The sequence below is a fragment of the Pleurodeles waltl genome, chromosome 7, assembly GCF_031143425.1.
Source record: "Pleurodeles waltl isolate 20211129_DDA chromosome 7, aPleWal1.hap1.20221129, whole genome shotgun sequence".
In the NCBI taxonomy this organism is placed as follows: domain Eukaryota; kingdom Metazoa; phylum Chordata; class Amphibia; order Caudata; family Salamandridae; genus Pleurodeles; species Pleurodeles waltl.
Genome location: NC_090446.1, coordinates 1,427,632,202 through 1,427,648,955, shown reverse-complemented (window position 1 = coordinate 1,427,648,955; position 16,754 = coordinate 1,427,632,202). Strand labels below are relative to the sequence as shown.

At 41.2% G+C, this 16,754-nt stretch overlaps 1 protein-coding gene across 1 annotated transcript in view; it reads left to right on the top strand.

Annotated features, from left to right (window-relative positions):
• Positions 1-502: 502 nt before the first annotated feature.
• Positions 503-16,754, top strand: part of LOC138247423 (mucin-5B-like) — a 58,207-nt gene continuing 41,955 nt past the window's right edge. The window contains exon 1 of the mRNA XM_069202056.1: positions 503-616. Coding sequence (XP_069058157.1) covers positions 516-616 — 101 coding nt within the window. The 5' untranslated portion in view covers positions 503-515. The remainder of the gene's footprint in view (positions 617-16,754) is intronic.

Below are 16,754 nucleotides of genomic sequence, written 5' to 3'. Positions count from 1 at the left end.
TCCGTGCTTGCACAGTTAATTGCAGCAGCTGCATTGGGCACCGGAACGTTTGTATTTACAAATTAAGCACTGAACCTGATAGGGAGCACAGAGACAGTAAAACTGAAGGAACAACCTGTGGTAAATGTTTTGCTGCTGAGTATCAGCATTTAGGGTATGTTATTGATGTCTTTAATTTATGTCCCTCCCTAACAAGTGTTTTAGGTCCTTTGCTTGTCGAAATAAATATATAGTATGACATTTTAACTCAGATATAAAATCCCTAGGGCTCAAAATCACAATGATAACTTGAGTTTATGTAATCCCCTCAGTGAAAAGAACCCCATTATTGGTACTTAAGTTGGAGAGTTTTTATATGTAGTGATTTAGTGTGCTTGTGTAATTGACCAGATCTTGAGCACTCAGCAATCATGTCATCAATCAAGTGGCTCAACCAGAACATACCAAATATAAAAGACAAATAACACTGAAGTATGAATGTTCTCACATTCAATAAATCAGTCACACCTACAAGGATGGTGATTCTCCTCATGCCTTCCTGCTACCTTATATATCCATGCCTCGGTTCCCATTGGCACAACAATCCAGTTGCAGATCGGGAGTTGGGAAACTTGAGGTAAGGCAAAGAAACATTTAATTTAACTACAGCAGGTCACGTCCTGGGAAACTGTTAAATATTATTAATACCAGGCCACTAAGTGCTGGTAAAGAAATGTGTATTTCTTTAGAAAATAAATAAATACTGGAGTCATTTCAATTTAGGAGTGTGATTACACGTCTAAGCAGATACATCAAGTTGAGAAAAATCTTTCACATCTAGGCTATTTTATAAGATGGCAAACCCCAACAGCAAAAGATAGATCTTACTGCGTGTGAGCACTGTGGTGAACTCAGGTCAAGGGCTATACAAGTGTAAAGTATACTCCCCCTCCCCACGCCTTCCCATGCACTGAGCTTTATGATTTGAGTGTGTGTGAAACATGCAAACATGGTGCAAGAATGTTAGATGCTCCAGCTAACTAACATATATCTTGTTTCTCCTCGTGTTTTTTCTCCTTCTATGTGTGTTGCATTCAGCAGCATATATGAGAAAGAGGAAAATGTCTACCAAGACTGATTTTGTGTAGATAGGTGCTCCTTTCTGCAGATGTACCAAAACAATCCTGCATGCAAGGTGAGATCCTTGCATCATGGTGCAAGGTGCCTGAATATGAGCTAGGCTGCTAAAAGAGCACCATCACAGTGGGGAAAAACAGGAATGAGAAGTATGCCATAGGTAATGGGCATTCCTCTCCTTCCCCTTTGAGCCAGGGTACTTCAGTTATGTGACTTGCTGTGCTGCCCTGCTTCCAAAGCCCATAAATATGGGCCTAAGTGTATATTCCTTGGACAGACATTGACTTAAAAAAGGGCACCCAGATATTCTTGCAGCCTGCACAGTAGTTCAAGAAAGGTCCCTTGTTTCTGAGCTGTGCTAAATACTGCTGATGAACTAAGTTAAGTGTAAACTTTTTTCCAACAGGCACACAGATCTTCTCTGAGCCAATGCACCTGTTTATAATACGGCCCCTGATTTAATTCCGGTAATAATAGCCACTGCAACATAATGTTCTATGCACAACGCCTTGAGACTTATTTATGAGGGACGTGCACCACCGTTGTGCCATTTTAGGAGCAAACCTCTCAACCACATCTATGAGGCCAAGCAAAGCTACTTTGCGTGGCTTTGAATGGCCTCATAGGTATAGAGTAGGGGAAGGCAGCCCAAATTGCTGCCGTGCCTCAGTCTTTACTGGGGAAGTGTCCCATGGGTGTTGAGGTGGGTTTTCCCACGCAACACCCATGGATTTTCATGCATCTTTATTTCTCCTAATTATTTCCACTATGTGTGCTGCAGAGGAAAAAGCCTCTCTGGATTGTTTAAGTGCAGGAAGGTGCCTTTTCCTGCAGATAATGCAGACACCCTCATACCATGGTGCAAGGGTGCTGTGTTCAAAATGGAACCAGCGCAGTTGGAAGGGAAAGGAATGCACAATGTCTCATAGAAACAACCCATTGCTGCCCTTTCCTGTTGAGGAAGGACAGAACAGCAAGATGAGTTGCTGTGTTGCCTTGCACCAAATTCTCAGATGTTTAGCCCCATGTCCCCACCAGAGTGCTACGCTTTCAGTACGAAAATGATTTTTTGGGGACTTTCATGCTATTGTATGTGTATTTGATATCACTTAGAGATGTTACTCTAAGGCAGCTGTCCTACCTCACCTTACAGGATCTCTGGCCCTGAGCACATCTGAAAAGCAAAAGGCACTTATGGTGCTGTACATTGCTGCATGCACTCTCTCCACTATTTTGATCCATAGTGGAAGTGATCAACCTTTTTAATTTGCATTTTTTGTTTAGCCAGTGAGCCAAATGAGGGCGTGAATTCAGCGAGCCCGACTGAACTGAGAAGAGTGTGCTTAGATCGGGGTCAGATTTTGCATTTCAACCTCCTATTTGCCAGTAATTGAAGATTGGATACTCTGTGAGAGTCATTACAGCACTGCCATGCCCATGAGGAGTAGGATTCAGGAATGAAGGGCACATTTACTTTGAAAGTGAGATTTGAAACAGGTGCAGGGTAGAGGGGAGTTTGATGGCATTCTGCACCGAAGTAAACCATCCCATTACCACTCTTTGGATGACAGGTTCCGTGAATCTTCTCCTATCCTGTCTGTATTTGTTGAAGTAAGGGCCAGTGTGTGCGAACACATTTATTTATGGTCTACCTCACTTACCAACACTATTTAGAATAGGTAGATTCTAAATCTACTTCACCTGTTGGCATTTTCTCCATGTGTGCAGAATTGATACCTTATATTTAGTAATGTGGCTGCATTTGCTGTTTAGTTTAGGGTCTTACTTGCTATTTGTGGTATGTCCATTTCTGACGTTCTCACACTACTTGTGAGGAGGATCGCCCCACAGGATATTTTAAAAAGCAGGAAAATATTTTTTCTTGGACATTCAGTTGGATCATCGACAAGCCTGATAATAATTCACTCACATTTGTACATTATTCTATTCATTCTACTACAGTAGATATTTAATGGAATAGATGCTGACCCTGAGAAGAAATTAATTAATAATTTTCAGATCTCTCTTACCCAGATAATCTATATTGTAGTGTATTTGGAAATTGTAATAGCTTTGATTAGGTGCATAATAAGGACTGGTGATTGATGAGAATACAGATGTGAAAGAGCACCTGTACATATCATATTAAGTAACATCCCCAAAAATATTTTTAGCATCTATCAAAAAATCTATGATTTTCAAAACAAAAAGTAGAAATCCAACCACAAAAAGTGTTGTTATTTGTTTATTATGGTTCATATTTGTGTGTTTTTTTTAAACATTCAAAAAGTATTAGAAACATGTACCCAGTTAGCCATCAAGTTGTGTTTAAAAGAAGAAACATGCAGGGAATGATAGTACTTGAGACCTTGTTAAAGGATGATAACCAGGCCCTCACTAGGAAATGCTCATAATCTCTGCTGGACCCAGTAACAAGGGTTACCAGGACCATTTACCCAAAGGGACACCATTTTCTTAAAGCTGCCTATATCTCCGAGTAAAATTCCAAGTATGAATTATGAATAATCTGTGGAATCATCTGTGTTTAATCCAATTCAACAGATTATTTGCTTTCCGAACTCAGAACATTTTTTCTAAACCCCAGTGATGTTGTTCTAGACATAATGATCTTCCAGGTGCGCTGAATTACCGAACTTATTAAAGAGCCACCCTTAATGAGAGGATTAAATGGAAAACAAGCATAGAAGCAGCAGTGGACTACTGTGCCTAGTCTAAAACCCACATATATGAATCCCAGCATAACTGAAACTGCCTGAAATCAATGCAAGATGAATAGACACAGTACAGTTGATCTACGTAATAACATCATGTTAGAAATGGGGTCTTTGGTTGGCAGTTAGGTTACCCCCTGCCCAAGCAAGGATCTTCTCTCTAGGCAGGGTAAATCACACACAATCCAAATTATCCTGTGCCCACCCTCCGGTAGCTTGCCACTGAGCAGTCAGGCTTAATTTAGAAGGCAATGTGTAAAGTATTTGTGCAATAAGTCATGCAATAACACAGTATAAACACCACAAAAATACACCACACAGGTTTAGAAAAATATAGAATATTTATCTGGGTAAAATAAGGACGAAACAATCAATATTTGATAAGGAAACATTGAAATATCACTTTAGAGAATGGTAAAAAGGGTTTTAAGTTCTTAAAAGCAATAAGTGTCTCTTTCAAGCACAAAGTACCTCGGTGTGTCTAAATTATCCGTAAGGGACCGCAGAGGAGGAGATGCATGGAAAACGATGAGGAGTGCATCGGTTTCTCCAAGCGCACACAAACGATGCGTCGATATTTTTCACACAGCCAGGACCTTGCGTTGATTTCCAGCGCACAGACTTGGATCCTCTTCCGGTTGCGGGGTATTTGGGCCCCTGGGGACAATGTGGAGAAATCCTAGGCATGCAGGACGAAGTCACAGGAGCTGCGTTGATCCGGTTGGTGATGCAGGGAATTTTCTGTTGCGCGGCATGCGCTGCATCGAGCCTTCTCGCAGGAAGACAGGCTGCGTTGTTCCGGTTCGGCTATGCGTCAATCGGAGAGCACTTCTCAGCAAGAGGACAGCAAAGTAGCAGGGCCTGACAAGACAGAGTCTGCAGACTGTTTTAAAAGTAGCTCCTTGGCAGTGGTTAATTTTCAAATAAAAACGTGCAGTGACCAAAACTCTTCTCTGAAACACGCGGCTGCTGCAATTCAATGTGCGTGCACAGAAAACGAGGCAGCATAATCCTAAATGCATCTCCACCCTCTTTCATCCATTTACAGCCACTCCCTGGCCCTTCAGCTCACTCTTGCAGCTTTCTGCCTTCTCCCTCTGGGATGCTTTTCCGTCTTTCTTTTCCTCCGTCTTTCCTGCATGTGTCTAATGTTCACAGTCAATGCCTGATGCAGAAAAATATGTGCCGGCCCTCAGAAATAAGTGCCAGTGCCCTCCACCGGCAACCACAGACTCAAACTTAGCACTGCTCCATTGAGACCATGAGTGACCAGATGAACATGAATTGATCCACTCTCATTGCCATGACAGCCTTGCTGCTGTGTTGCATGTTTACTCATTGGGAGGGAAGAGGCAGACAACATTGGCCTCCGACATTCCTACTGCTTTTTTGGCTCTTACTGTAACAACTCCATGTTCCTCTGTGGGCTCAGAGACCTGCATATGGTACTTCTCCACTACTTCTCCAAGCACCTACAACACTAGACAAGTTCTTACGCACAGCGCCTGACTAAAACCAGCCTCACTATCTGTCCTTTCAGTCTTGTGTTGTGTCTTTGATTGGCTGACTGAGGGTACGACCCACAGTGATTTACTGTTGCTGTTCATTTGAAAAGTAGGTTATCTAGCCAGAATATTCTCCTGCAGGTACAGCGACTGCCCTTACATTTTCCAAACGTGCTCATAGAATCTAGAAAGAAACCAGATGCCCTGCGTGGCAGAGATCCAAATGTAAGCAATAAAGAGCACTGTGTATCAAGTGATAAACGAGCGGTATTGGGTACACGGTGGTGAGTAGCACCGATCCTGCTAGAACTAAGGTCTACACCAGCGACATCACTCCTGGCCAGTGATGGCCCTGAACAAATAATCAGAGGGTGAATTGTCCTAACACATCCTCAGTGAGATTTCTTCATGGTTAGATGGACGGAAACACCTCTCTCTGACTGAGGCCCATTCCACAGGAGCAGATTTTTGCTAAGGGTGCGAAAGTGGGGCTGTCCATGGCGTGCTCAGTTTTGTGGTAATTCCTCCATGTTTTACAAAATAGACTGTTCTTCTACTCTTCCTCTAGACAATACAAGTTGAACAAAAGCTTAGCAAAGCACTGAACTTCAAACAAATCTATTTGAGCTCCACCTTCAATGTCTGTCACTACAGAGTTATGAAGAGTAATTTTGCAGATAAGTGCCTCAAAAATCTATTTTCTTTCTTTGCCAGTGCTATGTTCTGAAAACTTTGTAAACTCTGTCAATCTAATTCTTAACTTTGTGTCAAATGTATTTACAGTTAAATTTGTTAAAGATTTCCGGAGTGACAGGGATATTTCCGTGGACTGCAATTTGGACGAAACAGAAACAGGCCCTCCTTCGAAGCTTAGAGTTGTCAGAGTGCACCCCTGACTTTACAAGTCTTCCCATTGCCCAGTTCTATATATGAGATGGAAACAGACAGAACTGCCGAATTCATTTTATAAGTAGGGCTGTTTCATTTACCCTCCGTCTACTCTATCTGCTGCTTCAAAGACACTCAAACATTCAACAACTTGCCATAAGCACTTATTTTAGATTTAAGGTGTATTCCAAACTTTGGTCCAGGTTTAGGAAGGCCTCGCACCACTTAGCATCACATTAGTGTCATTTGTTTGCCGCTAATATGGTGTTAGGTTGGCAAAAACACTGCACCAAATTTACGAAGTGGTGCAATCCTTGCATTGCCCCAATTTGTAAACCCTTGAGCCACATTATGCCTACGCCAGGCATACTGTATGCAAGGGAGGCTTTCCTCCGTTAGGAAGCCCATAAAATGGCTCAGTGGAATCTATGAGAGTCCACTGTGTCATTTTTGTGTGTCATTTTTAATGCCTGATCAGAGCAGGCGTTTCTATTCCAGCATGGCTATTATAAAGAGACAGATTTTTCTATTTGCATCTTTACATATCATTTGTCTTTTAGTACTTCATGGTAGTGCCTGGCTGTTGTTCTTCTCTTTTTACCTTTTTTATTCCTTCTCATTACTCCAGATCCCGGCTCATTCTTTTCATTCTTCATTTTGTTCCAGATTTCTGCTCGCTCCACAATCCACTGAATGTTTTGCTTTCCCATTGCCTATCTCTTGTCTTTCTTCACACTGCTACTGAGCTAATTCTGTTGTTGGGATATTTGTCTCTACTGCTACTCATCTCTTCTTTCTCTTCCTGTTGCTCCAGATTACACCTTGCTCCCTTGTCTTCTGAATATTCTGTTGCACTGCTACGTCTCTCCTCCACCATGATGGTAGCTGCTATTGGCTTTATCAGTACGTGGGGCTTTTACAATCCACTGGCAATTGCAAAGTCCACATCAGAGATCATCCATGAAAAAAGCATCGAAAAAATGTCTCTACATATTTTATAGATCACCTCTGCATTGTTATATCAGGCAATACATTAACATATGGAAACAATCAGAATGCACTGTTTTATCCTTGTCACCGAGTTTTGAGATTTTATTGCATCCTGCAACACAGTGGTCATCTTTAAAGTAGAGCAAACTATTTTCTTTACGTTTAACACAGCTGGTTGGACACTGGCAAAGTCAGTTGTATCACTTGCTCACCATTGGCAAACAGACCACCTGTCTTTGTTTCTGAGTGTTTTTTGAATGAATGCCTCTAGGCATATGGACCTTGTTCTTACATGCCTTGTGTAATAGTTCTTCAAGGATACATACTGGCCTGTTGATCATAATAGAAACATTTAATTTATAATCCTCAATGGATCAGTGTTGTGCTTGGCCCTCTCTGCAGGGTCTTTCCCCCAAACGTTTTGTCTTCCTCCTTGATTTTCTGCTGATAACGTTTTTGCTGTCCTTTGGAATATGTGCACTTTATCACTGGTGACAAGCGTTAAAGCGCTTTCTCCATTAAACATGGTAAAATTGTCTTACGCTGAAATTGGCATATTTAATTTACTCGTACATCCCTAGTCAAGTGATACTGCATGCTGAAAAGTAAATGGTACTAGGGGACCTGCAGCAATGACCGTGCCACCTACTTAAGTAGCCCTTTTAGGTTGTCTCAAGCCTGCCATTGCAGCCTACGAGTGTAGTTTTAAACTCAGTAAACAACTGAAGGTGCTGTTCCTAGAAGAAAAGATAGATAGATGTGAGGTTGAATAGAACTGTTATGGAGTTTTTGTACCCATGAATTGGTGCCACCACACACGCAAATTAGTGTCATGCTTTATCATAGAGCATGCTCCTCATCTGACTGGTGCTGCAATGTTCAACAGGCCTGTCGAAAGGGCACTTTTTTGTAGATCTTTTTTAATTATACTTTAATGATGACCTAGTTTGTGAAGGTTTGTTCTGTGTAGGCTGGTGATCAGGTGAGAGACAAAAAAGTGTTAAACCTGTCTAAGGGGTACCTAAATAACATTTAATGTTGTGTTCACCTTGACAGGCTTAAAAACAAAAATGGAATGCTACCCAAAGGGCATAAGGTCCCCAGGTAGCCTTCAGGAGGATTTGGTAGGGTCAATATATTTTGCACCCCTCAGCCTAGCCAGTCCAGCCAGATCCTTGGTGCTTCTTCAGGAACACATATCCCTACCCTACACCAACATGAGCATGTAATGATTAGTGTTTTCTTACTGATAAAATACCTATCTGAGGTATGATCCAACCTGGAGAGAGAAGAAATGTAATCTCAAAGATATGCAGATTCAACATTTTTTCTAACTAGGCGAGATTCACGCTCCATGCAGTAGGTGCCAAAGCGGATGTCAGGCCAGGCAGGTGACCACACATGGAAACACTGTGAAATCACAGTACATACAGACACACAATAAACACCATAAAAGGGACGAGGGTCATCATATCCCTTTGGGCGAGGGTGAGCAGTCTCACCCCGTGGGATGTACCTGTTGGGCCCCTTATGTCATAAGCAGAGTAATGTGCACAGCTGCAAAAGAACTATAAGTATGGGAAATGAGAAATGCATGAGAATAATTAGCACAGGACCCTTAGTGCATGGGGAACCGTATTTTGAAAAGGCACCTTTAATTATTTACTGATGATATTTTGGAACATAGGACATTTATTGGCTCCCTGCTTTTGAGTATGCAGTTTTAAATTGCCATGTCGCTTTGGAAAAGTAAACCTTTTGCCAGGCCCAAACTTTCCTTTTCAAAGCATAAAGGAGCCCCATGGCAGGCACCTATTTCTGGGTCACGTTATTAGATGTAGCTGACAATTGGTTTCTGCGTATTTCTCTCAGACAGTGAGACAAAATAAATGTAGGTGTTCCCAGGATGGCTACTCTGAGTTAAAGAAGTGCAGGGGCTATCACCGTTCACCCTTGCACATCACAAAGGCTGTGTCTGAGCACACTCAAACAAAGGGCTTTGACTCCAGTCTACTGCAACCCTAGACAATCAGGAGCAAAGGCTGGGAGGGAGGAAATTCCAAGAACCTCTGAGTGATGGAGACTTCTGGAAAATGCTCCTCTTTCAAAGTAGGCACCAGATATAAATATTGAACCTCTGGCTCCAACTCTTGAGCTCACTACAGGGAGAAAGATTGTTCACTTATGAAGTTCTCCCTGCTGACATGCTTTGCTGCCCATGGACTGATGTTTCTGCACAAGAACCCGTCTGCTGTGAGCTGCCCAGCTGAAACAACCATCTCTCTGTGTCCTAGTATTCAAAGATCTCTGAGATGGTGCACTGCAAGCTCCTACAGATGTTAACTGATGTCGCTGCACGATGCATCTTGGCACAGGATCTCACATCGTTAGCAATGGTCTCTCTATGCCAGCCAGCGCAACTCAACTTAAAGATTTCTCATTGCTCTGCAACCAGGAATTAAGGTACTCTTGTTTAGCAGGCCTAACTGGGTCCCTGTAGAAGGCATGTGCTCAGTTGCTGTCAGCCTGAACATGTAACTTTGTCCCAGTCTGGCACAACCAAATATCCACAGTTGCCGCTTTGTGCTTTTTGGAGCTATATTCACTGAAATATTATAAGCTGCGTATCTCTGGTTCATATGATTAGACTTTTGTTGCTTTTAGTCTTGGCTAATTTATTACATTTCACTCTTTATTTCTGTTTTGGTGTGGTATGTTTCTTGCGTTGTCTTTCACTTTATTACTGTTTGAAGTACTGAATAAATTCTTTACACATTGCCTCTAAGTTAAGCCAGACTGGTTTTGTGCTAAGCTACCAGAGGGTTAAGCATAGGTTAATTTGAGGTTGCTTGTGACTTCAACCTGACAGGGATTTTTGTTGCTGCTACAGCCCTGTTTCAGCCCAGTAACCCAATTTCTTACAATCAATGACCTCAAAGGCTGAGTTTAGATAGCAATACTTTTTCATATTTAAGGCTTTAGGACTTTTTGTGTTTGTGAGTTTATGTGTCTGTGTGGAGGTTAAGTGGCAAAGGTTAGCAGAGGCAACTGTTAATAGGCACAAGCCGTATGTCCCACAACCCAATTCTTGTCCTCTTAGTTGGTCTTATGTTCCTCTGTGCCCAGATGCCAATTTCTCTGCACCCCTTTCTCATGCTTGTTTGCGCAACGTTCAGTAGGAAATTATAAAATTGGGGAAACCAAGCAGCATCTACTGTACATATAATATTCCCATTGCATTAACTTAATAGAGAGTTAAGTCCTAATTTTTTTTACACTGTGGTTAGAGAAGGTGTTAACACCCATTCCCCACTGTCCATCAAGGGCAAACGGAAAGAAAATAGAGAGGCTGTGGAGCTTAAAATCTCTGATGTGGACCAATATTAGTTTCATCATATAATTCTTCCCCTGTGTAATTTATCTATCTGCTAAAATCTAAATTATTGGCTAAATTATTTAAATTCAGTTCTAATTCACCTTTTGTTCACAGATTTATCATCCTCAATGCTCTGACACTTACACAAAAAACCCTGTCCTTAGACTAAAATGATTTTCTAGAAATGCTAAAACTAGAGGGTGCAAATTATATGTAACCTGGTCAGATCTCTATGGATCCCATTGTAATATCCTAAGCCAGCATCCACTCCTCTCAAAAGTGCCCTTACATTGTTCAGGAGCAAAATAGGTAGTAGATCATGTTTATCCTCCACAACTGTCACAAAAAACTACAGATTCGGGTGTCCTCTCCAAATAAGTGCTATTTAAGGTAGATCTTTGCTGCAATGTTATGCTAGTTTAAAGCACATCAACCACAATTGAAGTTGCTGTCTGAACTGATTTACAGTAAAATGTTCTAAAAATGTTCTTGTTGGACCAGTCAACCAACCAAGAATGTCCTCAAGGCTTTAGAAACCATAGCACCCATGGAAGAGTGAGACCCAAACTGGGACATGTCAGTACCAACTAAAGACATAGCCCATCTGACCAAGAGCCAGAGTACCGGAGGAAAATGGTTTGTAGGTTCATGAAAAGAAATCAGAAGTTGGTGGAGAGAAGACATTCTGAGGTTAATCGCAGTTTCTCATATTCTTTTAACCCCTACGGTGCCTGGGATGAGCTGGTCTCGCCATCGGCCACGGTTCCCGTGTGCTGGGGACTAGACCAGCTTGTCCTGCACCAGGCCCAGGGGTGCAGAAACCCCACCAGACACCAGGGAATATTTTTTTTTTTTAAAAGAGGGTGTGGGTATGGCCAGACCCCCACCCCAAATAAATAGGGACAAAGTTGTTCTGCTCACCAGTGGGCAGATGGGGCAATTACCCCATATCCACTCCCTGGGGGGGGGAGAAAGCCTACTAGATGCCAGGGAATTGAAAAAAAAAAAATAGTGGGCTGGTGACTATCAACCATTATGGGCATGGTTATGCCCCCACCCCAACTGAAGGGGGTAACAGTCTTTCATCACTCACCTGCACACTAAAACATGTTGTTCAGCGGCAAGCAAGAAGACATTTGATTATTTTGGGTTTTGGTTTTACATTTGGGCCTGACTAATTCTAAAAATTGGGCCACTTGGAATGGTGAGGGCTGCATTTTTTGGACTTTGGGACACTGCCATGTAGAAAAATCCAGAAGACCCAGACACAACTGAAAACGAAATATCTGGGTGAGTCCAGGGTGGTGTGCTTCACATGCACCCTGTACCATTGTCTTACCCACAATGCCCTGTAAACCACCAACTTTGCTGGAAATCACACATTTTTACCACATTTTTGTGATGGAACATTCTGGAATCTGCAGGAATACACAAAATTCCTACCACCAGCATTGTCACATCTATACCGATAAAACTTCTGCCCCACTTGTCAGCCTAAAAATATTTTCTTTTCAAACTGCCCTTTTAGATCCGCTTTGGTTCCCCCTCAATTTCAACATGTGTTTGACTCAAATTTCAAATTTCAAATCAATCTTTATTCCGATTTTACTCCATAAAAGATAAACGATCTCTTTAAAAATGATAATAGTATACAATAAAATACTTCTAAAAAAAAAAAAAAAAAAAACATTACTAATAAATAAATGAATAAAACCTTTGCTACAACAAATTGGGTGAATATTCATTCTCATAACTGAGGTTTTCTAAATACAACAGTTTTTTTCTTTGTTCTATGGCATATAGGGTAAATTTTATCACTGCATCACATTTCTCATTAGTATCCAATTTACATAAATAATTAAAAGCTTCTCTACAATAAAATAATTTGTTAATATGAAATTTACAAGATAGAATAAAGTGCATTGTAGATTGTGCTAATCGTCCCACACAGGGGCACTTCGGTAGGCTTTTGCTCCAAATCCTCACCTTTGGGAAAGCTACTAAAAAGTGCAACATTCTAAAGCGCATTCAAGTCAAATAAAATCTATCCTGAGTATTTGCAACTGTCAGTAAGTAATTTGGCATTACCTCGTTAGTTTCAATCATATAAAGTGCCTTTGTTGATTTCCTACATTCTCTATTATCTCTATCACTATCCCTCCATGTCATTAGTTGGTTTTTCAATTCTTTCTTACTAAATTGGAGGATAATACCTGCATTGCCCAAATTTGGAGCTAGATTTATGCCTTTCAACAAATCTTTTAAATGCACGAACCATGGAATTCTATCCCGATATTCTAATGTAAGGCAATCTTTAATAATCTTTTTGGTAAATTGTGTCCCTTCTTTAGACCAGATGCCATGCCAAGTCAACAACGCATTGGTATATATTAGATCTTCCACCTAAGGGCAGCCCAGTTCCTTATGTACCATAAATGTGGAGGTGGCATTTGGCACTGCAAGTAGTCTGCTAAAAAATGTGTTCTCTAGCACTTGTAATGAATGGATCTTGGGCATTAAACCCCAAAGGGCAGAACCATACATAATGCTGCCAATTGATTTACTTTTGTAAATTTGCAACATTTCCCTAAGGGGTTTATTACCAATTATTTTTTGGAAAATATAAAAACAGCCTCAGTTGTCCTAATATACTTCATCTTGGTAGTTTCTAGATGTTGTTTCCAATGACCCATATTAGAAAACTGTATACCCAGATATGTAAATCTATTCACCTCTTCACATTTATGGCCCTTAATAAAATAAGTTTTCTTCCTGGCCTTTCCCTGTCCACAGGTCATTACAACACTTTTGCTCATATTCAACAAGATATCTCTTTCCTCCATAAATTCCACAAAGCCCTCGATTAGCCGCTGCAACCCATTTGCAGTTCGTGACAGCAGTACTGCATCATCTGCATATAAAAGGACTGGGATAGGACATTCTCCTATTTTAGGGGTATCAATTTCTATATTTTTTAGGTGGGCATCAACTCCATTTATATAAAGGGAAAATAGAAGGGGCGCCAAAACACAACCTTGACGTATTTCTCTCCCTATCCTAAAACCTGGGGTACACTCGCCGTTTCTTCCATATCTCACCCGCGCTGTTAGATGGTTATATAATTGTGCCAAGAAGCTAATTATATCTAAGGGCGCACCCATATCTGTTAAGACTTTCCACAGCTTTGCATGATTCACCAAGTCAAAAGCGCTGCTAAGATCTGCAAAACAAAGGAACACATGACCCTTCCATTCCTATTGTATGTTAACTTATTATTAAATTAAGGTTTATACATTGTTCCAGAGTACCAACCCCAGGTCTGAATCCCAATTGAGCCTCTGTGAGTATATGATTGTTGGTTACCCATAATTCTAGTCTTTCTAGGAGTACTCTTCCCAGCAATTTAACAGAGGTATCTAAAAGGGAAATAGGTCGATAGCATTTGGGGTCACCTCTATCTCCCTTTCTAAAAATAGGAGCAATTATACTTTCAGTCCATGATGTTAAAATATATCCCTTTGTCACACTCAAAAAAACTTGGGTCAAAATAGGGCACCATAGATCGACATGTGTCAAATAGGCATCTACTGGCACCCTGTTGGGGCCCGGTGCCTTCCCTTTCAAGCATCTTCCCATAGCAGATTTCACTTCCCCTAAACTAACTGGTTTCAAGAAGGGTGGCTTGATCTCAATTATCCCAGTATTCAATAAATGAATTGTCAGATTATCTGGGTTGAAAATTGAGCCAAAATGGGAAAGCCATTCCAATGATGGGATGTGTACAGTAATTTCGAGTGCATCACTATTTGTTAGGAATGGTTGGTTAAATGTTTTCCAAAATAGATTACTATCTCTTAGTGTTGTTGCTTGCTCAAGATTAACCCATGCCCTGGCTCTCAGTTGTGCCTTCCTGGTCTTTAGTGCATGTTTGTAGCTAGAGCGTTTAATATTTACTTCTTCCCTATTTCTTGGTCGAGCCTGCAGGGCTTGTTTTAATTCCTGGCTTGCTAGTGAACAATTATGATCAAACCACCCCACTTTTTCTCTCTTTTTATTCCCCGATGTTCTCACTAAGCTTCCTGCGATGGCGTTTCTAAGCTGGTTAAAAGATCCTAAAATCTCGTATGGACTTTGATTATGGGCCTGACTAACTCTCAAAATTGTCACAGGCACTTGGCCCACCTACACAAGTGAGGTATCATTTTTATCGGGAGACAGAGGGGAACGTTGGGTGGTAGGAAATTTGTCACGGTGCGCCGATCCCACACAGAAATGTGGGAAAATCTGATGTTTTTGCTAAATATGAACTTTGCTGAGGATTCTGAGTAAGAAAACACTGAGGGATCCACGCAAGTCACACCTCCCTGGACTCCCTTGGGTGCCTAGTTTTCAGAAATATCTGGCTTTGGCAGGTTTCTCTATATGGCTGCTGAGCCCAGGACCAGAAACGCAGGTGCCCTTGCAAAAACAGGTAGTTTTGTATTTAATCATTTTGACGTGTCCAGATAGTGTTTTGGGGCACTTCCTTTCATCAGCACTAGTCTTATCTATCCTATATAAATGAGGTACCATTTCTATCAGGAGAATTGGGGGAACGCTGGGTGGAAGCAAATTTGTGGCTCCTCTCAGATTCCAGACCTTTCTTACGGAACATGGTGAGAACCCCACAGCTCATCCCATTCTGGATTGCCCTAGGTGTCTAGTTTTTAAAAATGCACATGTTTGGTAGGTTTCCCTAGGTGCCTGAGCTAGAGAACTTTCTGTCACCCTAATATGAGGAAAAATCATTTTTTTTGGCCATATTTTGAGGTTTGCAAAGGATTCTGGGTAACAGAACCTTGTGAGAGCCCCACAAGTTACCCAATCTTGGATTCCCCTAGGTGTCTAGTCTTCAAAAATGTATAGGTTTGGTAGGTTTCCCCAGGTGCCGTCCAAGCCAGAAGCCCAAATCCAGAGCTAGGCACTTAGCAAAAAACAGCTCTGTTTTCTTTAGGAAAATGTGATTTGTCCACGTTGTGTTTTGGGGCATTTCCTGTCGTGGGCACGAGGCCTACCCCCGCAAGTGAGGTACCATTTTTCTCCGGAGAATTGGGGTAATGCTGGGTGGAAGTTCATTTTTGGCTCCTCTCAGATTCCAGATCTTTCTAACGGAACATGGTGAGAACCCCACAACTCATCCCATTCTGGATTGCCCTCGGTGTCTAGTATTTGGAAATACAAAGGTTTCCTTGATATCTATTTTTCAGTCTTTATATTTCAGCAAATGAAATGCTGCATACCTGGTATAAAATGAAAACCCATTGCAAGGTACAACTCATTTATTGGCTCTTGTGACCTAGGGTTCTTGATGAACCTACAAGCCCTATATCCCTGCAACCTGAAGCATCCAGGAGACGTAGTGGTATATTGCTTTAAAAAATCTGACATCACAGGAAAAAGTTACAGGGTAAAACGTGGCAAAAAATTACAGTTTTTTTACCTCAATTTCAATATGTTTTTATTTCAGCTGTTATGGTCTGTAGGAAAACCTTATAGTATCTACACAAATGACCCTTTGCTGAATTTAGAATTTTGTCTACTTTTCAGAAACGTTTTGCTTTCCAGGATCCAGCACTGTTTTCATACCCATTTCTGTCACTAACTGGAAGGAGACTAAAAGCACAAAATATAATAAAAATGGGGTATGTCCCAGTAAAATGCCAACATTGTGTTGAAAAGTGTGGTTATCTGATTCAAGCTGGGAAGATGGTGATTTTAGCACCACAAATACTTTGTTGATGCTTTTTTAGGGACAAAACCACAAGCCTTCTTCCGAAGCCCTTTTTTCAGATTTTATTTAAAAAATTGAAATTTTCGCTGTATTTTGGCTAATTTCTTGGTCTCCTTCAGGGGAACCCACAAACTATGGGTAACCCTAGAATCCCTAGGATGTTGGATAAAAAAGACACAAATTTGGAGTGCGTAGCTGATGTGGACAAAAATGTATTAGGGCCTAAGCGCAAACTGCCCCAAATAGCCCGAAAAAGTCCTGCTACCTGAGGGGGAAAAGGCCTGGCAGTGAAGGGGTTAAACACACTCCAACACAAAGTTTGAGTTTGTTTGGAAGGTAAGGATACAAGTCAGTTTGTAAGTTGGTTTTAGTTTGTT